General features: G+C 44.7%; 1 protein-coding gene across 1 annotated transcript; it reads right to left on the reverse strand.

Annotated features, from left to right (window-relative positions):
- Positions 1-4,331: 4,331 nt before the first annotated feature.
- Positions 4,332-8,514, reverse strand: NDUFB4 (NADH:ubiquinone oxidoreductase subunit B4). Its single transcript, XM_006032493.3, has 3 exons — positions 8,428-8,514; positions 6,178-6,321; positions 4,332-4,506 (listed from the first exon to the last, which is right to left on the reverse strand). The coding sequence occupies exons 1-3, from the start codon at positions 8,512-8,514 to the stop codon at positions 4,444-4,446; spliced, it is 294 nt and encodes a 97-aa protein (XP_006032555.1). The 3' UTR covers positions 4,332-4,443.
- Positions 8,515-8,969: the final 455 nt, after the last annotated feature.

The following is an 8,969-nucleotide window of genomic DNA, read 5'->3' on the forward strand; positions in this document are numbered from 1 at the left end:
TGCACCTTGCCCTTGCACCATTTTGGCACCAGGGCTGGAGTTCAGGTAGGATTGCCCCCAGATAGCTAAGGGCAAAATTGGCCTGCCACTTCCCAGTCACCTGCAGTAAACTGGATCCATGTGTAGGGAGTCCAGGTGCCTTGCTGGGAACATATGTGGGGCAGGCAGAGCTAGGCCCAAAGGGGGGTAATATTTTACTCATATTTTATAATATAGTATTACAGTTGATTAGTAACATATTGATAAATAGCATACACTTACATTTATAATATTTATACTATATTTGTTTTTTAATTAGGTGCCACTAAGTTCTGGAAACTTACGGACAGTGCCCCAAGTGTGAAAAGGTTGATAAGCACTGGTTTAGGTGCAAATCTCAGACTGAAACAGTTGAACAAGTTTGGCATCACCTATCTTGAGGGAGAGGTGCAAGTTCTATGATTTGATGCAAGAGTGAGAGAGGTATATAGGTAACCTAATAATTAGAGCACAACAGTTGGAACCAGGACTCAGCTGCTTCTGTTTGGGGAAAAAAACACTGCTAGCAGTAGGTTTAGCATCAAACCAGAGCCCTGCATAGAGGCGCTGTGAATATGCAGAGTATTACCACCTAGGATGCACTGGAGATCCTTTGATTTTTGAGTTTTCTGTTCTTAGTGAAATAAGCCTCTGGCTGAAAATTCAAGGCGGCCAAGGGATAAACTAGTACTAAGTACTCTAGGGGCTGAAACGGTACATGGGTGAGGGGGGAGTTAACTCACACTAGTCCAAATCAGTCAGCAAGCTTGAATGTCTTTTGCTGTAGGCACTTGCATCAATTGACACTAGTGATAATGTGTTGCCAGGACACATGCTGAAGTTTTGCAGCATATAACCCTCTCCTCTCTTTAATCCTAATTCACCTTTTCCCCATCTCTGAATAGAGCCACTTCACAGCCAGCCAGGAAACAACCCAGTCCCCCACAGCACAGCACACACCTTTCAAGAAACATTCGGAGAAGTCTGAAAATAACAAGACTAGTAAACAGGACATTCTAGCTCCAACTACTGAACTCTATCAGTAGAGATTGTCAGTCCCTTTTAATTGTACAAAGGGCATGTCCAGATGAGCATGCAGGTGCATTTCCCCAAGGAAAAATAGCAGCACCTGGGCTGGCCCTAGCAGCCTTAACTTGGGTTCTGGGAGGCCTCCCAGTGCTGCAGCGATGGTGATCTGGGCATGTGGAACCTGGCTGGCAGCTGGAGTGTGGCTCTGGCTGGTCACACTCTGGGTTTGGGCAGCACACACTGCAGCCATATGTGCCACCCTGCCTTTTTTATTTTTTGTATTTATTTATTTTTTTTGAGTGTTTTTTAATCCTGGAATCTAATTTTGGCTCCACCCAGCAAATATGCAGCGCTGGGAACCTTTTGACTTGTGCCACCTGCATTTTGCAGTGCCTCAAAAGCCTTTGAGGCACTGCAAAGTGCATGTGTGCGCTCATCTGGACATGCCCAAAGAGGCTCAGACAGGTGCAGTGATTTTATCAGTAGCCCCACCCTGAAAGACCAGATGAGTGTAATGCCTCTGTAACCCCTACCAAACAATTTGCTCAACTGGCCTGAAACAAATACATCTGCAGGAGCGAATTTACATGTGTGGCGACTCAAGTCCCAATTAGCTGAGGAAATAGGTCCTGAGAGATCAAATTAGTTTGTGGCAGCAGGAAGGTGGTTAATTTAGCATGCTCAGACAGGCAATTATTTTTCCCTAAATGCCAGTTTCTCTGTGCTCTGAGGCCTCTCATTTCACTGACCCATACCCATATTTGGTGATGTCATTTGAGAGTGAGGACATTTCAGAAACACTTGTGGAAGGAGAACTGTCTTGAGAGTTATTTAAGCAAGTGGGAAAATGGGAGGCAGCTGGGAACACAGGAGGGTTTGTAAAAACATCACACAGGTTACAGCTGTGGGGAACTGCCAGACAGCTCCAGCAGTGGTGACTGGGGCCTCAATGCATGAATGAGGTGTGATGTGACTAGAGAAAGGTGACAGCCAAAGGTCAGAATATTTAGCCATTTCCATCAAAGGGGACTGCATGGGAATTATACTCTGGCTCCTTTTTGATACAGAGGGTCCTGCTACTTGCGTTTCCCTTCAGTAGCATCAAGAATGTAAAGTCTTATCTCGCAGTTTGCCCTTTGGTCACACAAATGGATTGGGAGAATGTTCAGGCCTCACGTGAAGGGACAGTGCGCTTTGAATAATTTATATACAAAAAGACAGTCCTCTTCTCCCAAGCATTTGACAGGCACAGGTGTTCTCTATCATCTGTACTGTGATGGCATCTAGAGGCCAAACAAAAAATTAAATTAGACAGCCTGAATTAAAATCCTTTCCCTCATGAACACTCCATTGGTGCTTCTCCTTTCAGAGTCCTACTAGTTCTCGTCAGGCAGGACAGAAGAGAGCAGTATTTGTAACGTTAAGGAAAAGCACAAGACATTTTTCTGGGCTTTCATACACAATCTATAAGGAGGCAAAAGGGCACAAACCTAGTTCTCTCTCTCTCTGCTAGCCACTGTAAGCCAGTTCTTTGCCTGTGAATAGCACCTTCTTTCCAAAGTACTTTGTCCACCTTACACAAGAAATTCAAAGCATATTTCTGAGATCTCTGTTATTCCCATTTTGCAGATGCTGGACCCTAGCATAGAGTTGGAAGGAACCTCAAGGAACATCTGGTCCAAACCCCTGCACAAATGGTGGAATACTATTCCTGAACTATCCCTATCAAATGCTTATCCAGCATCTTCTTACAAACCTACATTGAAGGAGATTTTACAATTTCTCCAGGCAGTTTATGCCACCATCTTATTCTAATAAAAGAAAGAAATTTTCTAAGAGACCTAATCTAAATCTATCATCACAATTTACAACCACTGCTTCCTATAGTGCCCAATGCAGCAAGAGAGATCAATTATTCTCCCTAATCTCGCAAATGGTAACCTCTCAAATATTTGAAAACTGCTACCATGTCATCCCCAACACACACACACACCCCTTAGTCTTTTCTTATACAAGCTAAACATACCTATCACTCAACCTTTCTTTGTACGGCTTGCCTTGCAATCCCTTTATCATTTTTGTCACCTGCCTCTGGACCCTCTCTATCTCCCCCCACCCCCATCCTTAAACAATGGAGCCCAGAAATTACTTTAGATTATTCATAGATTCATAGATGCTAGGGTCAGAAGGGACCACAACAGATCATCGAGTCCGACCCCCTGCATAAGCAGGAAAGAGGGCTGGGTCTAGATGACCCCAGCTAGATACTCATCTAACCTCCTCTTGAAGACCCCCAGGGTAGGGGAGAGCACCACCTCCCTTGGGAGCCCGTTCCAGACCCTGGCCACTCTAACTGTGAAGAAGTTCTTCCTAATGTCCAATCTAAATCTGCTCTCTGCTAGCTTGTGGCCATTATTTCTTGTAACCCCCGGGGGCGCCTTGGTGAATAAATACTCACCAATTCCCTTCTGTGCCCCCGTGATGAACTTATAGGCAGCCACAAGGTCGCCTCTCAACCTTCTCTTGCGGAGGCTGAATAGATCCAGTTTCTCTAGTCTCTCCTCGTAGGGCTTGGTCTGTAGGCCCTTAACCATATGAGTGGCATATATATACTAAATTGGCAATGACCAACTACCCTTTTTTATTTTATTTTTAAGTCCTTGTTCCCCTACTTAAATGCTTCTTGTGAATGAGGAAATGTAGCTGATCATACACACTGTAAGAGCTCTCAGTTCATGGGGTAAATCCACCAATCCTTACTTAAGGAAATAGACTATTAAATTGCTAAGAAATTTACAAGAGTAGAGGGTTGGGGCCTCCAGGGTTTTAAGTAAAATGGAGACTTAAATTTAATCCATTTCAAGGCAGTAACTCAGAGAGGAAGCAGTCGGGCAGCCTCCTAACCTGCTCAGATCAGCTACTGAATTATTCAAAACCTGTCATCAGAAGTTGCCTGTTATTTGATTAGAGCAAGCTATATAGCCTAACTGGCTCCAAGGCAGAAACAATGAGCATGCAAGCGAGACAGACATTCAGGAAGAATCCTGGACTCATTGCATACTTTGGACTGCTATAACTTTAAATAATCATTCTAAGTTGCACTTAGATAGGTACATAACTTACATGTATTAAGTAGAAGCCCTGTACGTAGATCCAAGGTAATAAATAACAGGTTTATATTCCCAAATATATTCCTATCTATAATCTTATCAATTTCAATTTTAGACCATAGGATTGTGCACCAAGTCACAGTTCCCACAACCATTAAGAATAAGAGACTGATGAAGAGTAATACAGTTTATATTTTTTATATAGGATCAAATCTCAGCAACGTACAACATACTGGACATTCAACGAAGGGCCCAATAACAGCGCTGCAACATCTAGTTCCCAGACTCAAAACCTGAGATGAGCCAGTAGCTCACGTTTGCCTTCCTTGATCTCCTTCTCTTTTTGAGCCTACATTGAGAAGAAAACAAAATTACTATCCCATGATAGACAAGAAACACTCCAGGGTGCAAACTTATCTTCAGGCTGAAAGACTGCATGTGCACTTATGAGTGGGAGCTGGAGAGATCACATACTTCAGTGGTTTTATTCTCCCAGCTGTTACCAAAATATCCAGTCATTCCCTCTTACCTGCCAGGCAGAAAAGCAATCCATCCAGGCACAGAAATCAATAAACCATACAAGCTCCTACCCCCAAAATAGAAAAAGGATAGAACAATAATCTACTTCACTTCCATTGACCAATGAGGACTGTTCTCTATAATATGTTCTCTACAGGGCTTTGTCCTGACTAGTATTAAAAATTGTCCCAAATAATGTGTGTCCATTTTCTCTCTCAAGTGAAACTGTACTGATTATTATTTCGTTTTCAAGAAATGTCACTTGATTCCAAGCCTGTATTCTCCTTTGCACTGCAGTAACACCCAAGCACCCTAGTCAGCCAAGATCCCACTTTCATCAGCCCTGTACAACAAGCACAAGGCAGCTTCTTCCAAAGAGTTCACGCTCTAAGCATTCTGGATCTGATCCTCTCATCCTTTATATTTGAGAGGAGGGGGTTTAATTCACTGTCTTGGCCTCAACACTATACAAAGGAAGTAACTTAATTAAAAGAACTGGAAAGATAATCCACAGAACAGTTTTGTGCTAAAGAATAAAGTTTTAAACATCACGGATAGCACAAATTGACTTCACTTGTATACAGACAGTTTTATTTTCCAGTTCTCTTGTATCAGGTTATTTGGGTTACAAAACACTGGGGAGAGATATCTGCGTTAAACAAAATCTTTTTGAGCAATTCAGTTCTATGAACGTTCCACCAATAGGTCCTTTAAACACATAGGAACCTGACTTACATTTTTTTTAAAGGGACAGTGTAATTTAAATTTCCACTTCTTGGTCAAGGATTTGGTCATGTCTTTTAAAAGAAAGGAAACCACTCCTCCCCTCCCCCTCTCGGTTCCACATGGACATAAATTCAGTGGATAAGAGTAATAGCATTGGTTTAGGAGGAGGTATCACACTTCCTTGAAAAACTGAACACGCTGGTAAGGATCTCACATTGCTCTGAATTGTATGACAATAAAGCTCCTTGTGCTTCTAAAACTTAAGATAAGCTTCTCTAAAGATTAAAAAACCAGACTAAATGGAATACTGGCTTAGTGGAGAGACCTTCCCTCAATTATTCCGCTGACAGGAAAAATCACAATGCACCAGACTGTTGCAAACTCTCTCATTTGTCATCTAATAGGTAAGAACAATCAGAAGTCAATGAAGTTTCTGGAGAATGTTATTTTAAACCAGAAGTTATTTACACAGACAGCATTAAGAAAAGCCCAGATAACACAGAGCACTGCAACAGCTGCTGACAGAAAATAAGTTTCCCAGACCAATAAGGAATTGCCTCCAGTCATGAGCATATAAACAGCACTGCTAGAAGTGCTTTGCAGTCAGTCCCTACTGCTTTGGGAAAGTCACCCTAATATTACATTTTTCCTTCTTTTTCCATTACCCTACCAAGATGAGGTACTCCTGGGAATAAATGTTCTTAGTCCAGTAAGAACTCTTGCCCCCAAGAGCTCTATTTTTTATTAAAAGCTGTACGCATCTGGTTAAACTTACCCTCCGTTTTGCGAAGACATAAGTCCAGAATACAACAGGTCCAACCCCCCATACAATTCCCAACAGGGACGTCTTTATAGTGGGCCTGAAATGTGGATAGACGTTTGCTCTAGCATAGGTCCAACGAAGCAAGGCAGGATCTTCCTAAATGGAAAGAAAATGCAGTGAGCAATGCTCAGCTGTAACATGATTCACGTTAACCTGCTTTACATCTCAGGGGGCACCTATTATGTTTCTCAGTCAAGGAGACTAAAGCTAAGCTTATTAACTGGATCTTATGTCTCTCTCACTTAACCAAAGCAATGGAATTTCACTTCCTAAATAATATAGCATCAGGCTCATGTAATATCCCCAAAGCCTGGTCTTTTCTTAAAGCCTATTCCTGAAGGAATAGCCTGTGCCCTAAAGAGGTTCCAAGGATTCATTAGCTCACATTTAAACAACTGAAGACACCAGTATTTGTATTGGCCAACATGGCCGAGTAACAAGAGTATTTCATCATTTAAACCTTGTTTACACTGACAAGGCTCTTAGGGAGACCCACTGAAAGGGTAGGGCAGATATAACTTGCTAGTTTTTGACTCGCATTTATCTCCTGATCGCACATCAACTCCTGGTACAGCCCTACACTAGTCAATCCTTCAACTTCTTCTTCCCCACTGAAGTGCAATATGACTGAGTCAGCAACAAACAACCAGCAAATTATCAGAAAAAGAATCTAGCACAGATCAGACCACTCCTACCCCTGTGTGCTAACCCCTAGAACTTTGTGCCTCTCAAAAGAAATCTGAAAGAGGCTTGAAAAGAAGTCTTCAAATCTCACTGAATCCTCACAGGCTAAGGTAACACTTTAGGACAGAGCTTTCCTGTGCGAGAATAAACACAAGTTCTTCCTAAAAAAGGAAAAAAATTAGGGAAGCAGATATGGGGTTTACATGGCTGCACAGAGCAGTGCCCTGATCTCAGAATGACAGAGCTTTTGGCCTGACCTGTGCACCACTGCGCACAACTTTAACTAAAAGTACCATGTTCTAATGCACATAGCACATGCCAACGTCCATCTGGGGTTAGCACCTGCGCAGCCAAACCTGAACAGCACAACCTCAGTAAAACTGTCAGTAAATTGGTATAACTTCTGCACCTAGACCAGTGGTTCTCAACAGGAGAGCCACAAGACCCCTTCAGGAGGGACGTGCATTACAGTACTCTGCGTGCACCTCACACAGGAGTTACTGCAGCAGGAGCAGGTGACAAAATGCAGGGCATGCACATAAATAATCTGCCCCTTTGAAAAAAAAAAAAAAAAAGAGCTGCCACTGCCAGGCACACCTGCCTTTGTGTCTGGAAGGAGCATGCAGGGCTGGACCAGAAAGTGGCTGCAGTGAGAGCAAATTTCCATCAGGCATATCAGCTAACCCTAGCGCAGGAGAGCACCCTCTTCTGCTGCAGCCGCTTCTTGATCTGGCTCTAGGGGCACATTGATTTGGCAGCTACAGCAGCACCCCAGTGGAGAACCAGGGGGGCCAGCTGATGCGGCTCAATGGTGGACCTCGGCAGGGGGGGAGGGTGCCACATTCGGATGAGCTTTGGAGGCACCACTACTCTACACAACCTCAAGCACCTGCAACAGAGATGTGTGGGGTTGGGGTAGTGCCTGGGGTGACTTGGAAGACCACCAAAAGTGGCAAACGGCCACAGGGCCCCAAACAGTAGCTTCCTGGACATGTGTACTAGAGACAACAGCTGGAAAAAGTCGGGGGGACCACCTTACCCTGAGTGGGGCTGCCCTGAAATATAAGCCTCAAATCCTGGTTCTGGGCTGAATGACTCTGGGCCAGCATTTGTCCCAGATTCCCCTAGATGCTGCCAACCATAGCCACTATCACCCCAGCATCATGTACAGGGATCCAGGTTTTCCTTTTGCTGCAGAAAAACAGAGTTTCCCCTTTGAAGGAGAAAAACGTGGGAAACAGTGGTTTTCCCCTTGCAGGCTGGGAGAGCTCCAGCCTGCACCACCTGCTTGGGGCTGGAGACAGGCTGATTGGAGGTACTTGGCAGCCAGGCATGGTAGAGAGCAGGTCCCCCAGCAGCCTGCAGGTAAGTTTATGGAGGGGAAGGTGGAGACATAAGGACACAGGGCAGACTGGGGCCCCCAGGGTGCGGGAGGGGCGGGGCCCGCGCCTGCATTCGGAAAGGGTGCTCCCCGGGGTCCCCGCCCCCACCCCCGGCCCGGCCCGGCCCCGCACGCACGACAAGCCCATGGCGGTGAGGGTCGTTGAGCTGCAGCTGGTACTGGAGCTTGAGGCGGGAGCGCAGGGCCAGAGAGGACTCCGGCATCTTGACCTGCCGCCCCCTTCTACGCAGGAGCGGAAGTGTCCTCTCACCTCGGAAGTATGGCGCAGACGGGGGCCGGGCAGAGGAGGGGCTTGTTGCCATGGTTTCTGGGGAGCAGCTGCTGCCCCCGCCCCCTCAGGGGTTCTGAAGGTTCTGCCCGCCTGCAGGCACCGCCCCACGCGCATGCGCTTTCTTAGGACAGGGGCCTCGGTCACGTCAAGATCTTATAGGTGTTCTTGGCGCGTTAGCAGGGATCCTACTTTTCTCTGATTAAAAAAATCCCCAATTTTCTAGTTACCCAAAAAAAGTAACCCAAAATTCACATTTTCCCGTTATTAAAATGAAACGCCACTAATACATAGTGGTATATACATCTATATATCTATATCTAGATATAGATATATATACCACTATGCATTTGGAAAAGGTGTGCATATATATATATATATATATATATA

Source organism: Alligator sinensis, unplaced genomic scaffold (assembly GCF_000455745.1).
Source record: "Alligator sinensis unplaced genomic scaffold, ASM45574v1 scaffold1301_1, whole genome shotgun sequence".
Taxonomy (NCBI): Eukaryota; Metazoa; Chordata; order Crocodylia; family Alligatoridae; genus Alligator; species Alligator sinensis.

What these genes read in the sequence shown, in the direction of transcription:
- NDUFB4 (XM_006032493.3), bottom strand. Translation starts at nt 8,514, where the DNA reads ATGCCGGAGTCCTCTCTGGCCCTGCGCTCCCGCCTCAAGCTCCAGTAC. An exon ending in CTCACCGCCATGGGCTTGTC is followed by an intron (nt 6,322 to 8,427) that starts GTGCGTGCGGGG and finishes CTTTCCATTTAG; the next exon opens with GAAGATCCTGCCTTGCTTCG. An exon ending in ATGTCTTCGCAAAACGGAGG is followed by an intron (nt 4,507 to 6,177) that starts GTAAGTTTAACC and finishes TTCTCAATGTAG; the next exon opens with GCTCAAAAAGAGAAGGAGAT.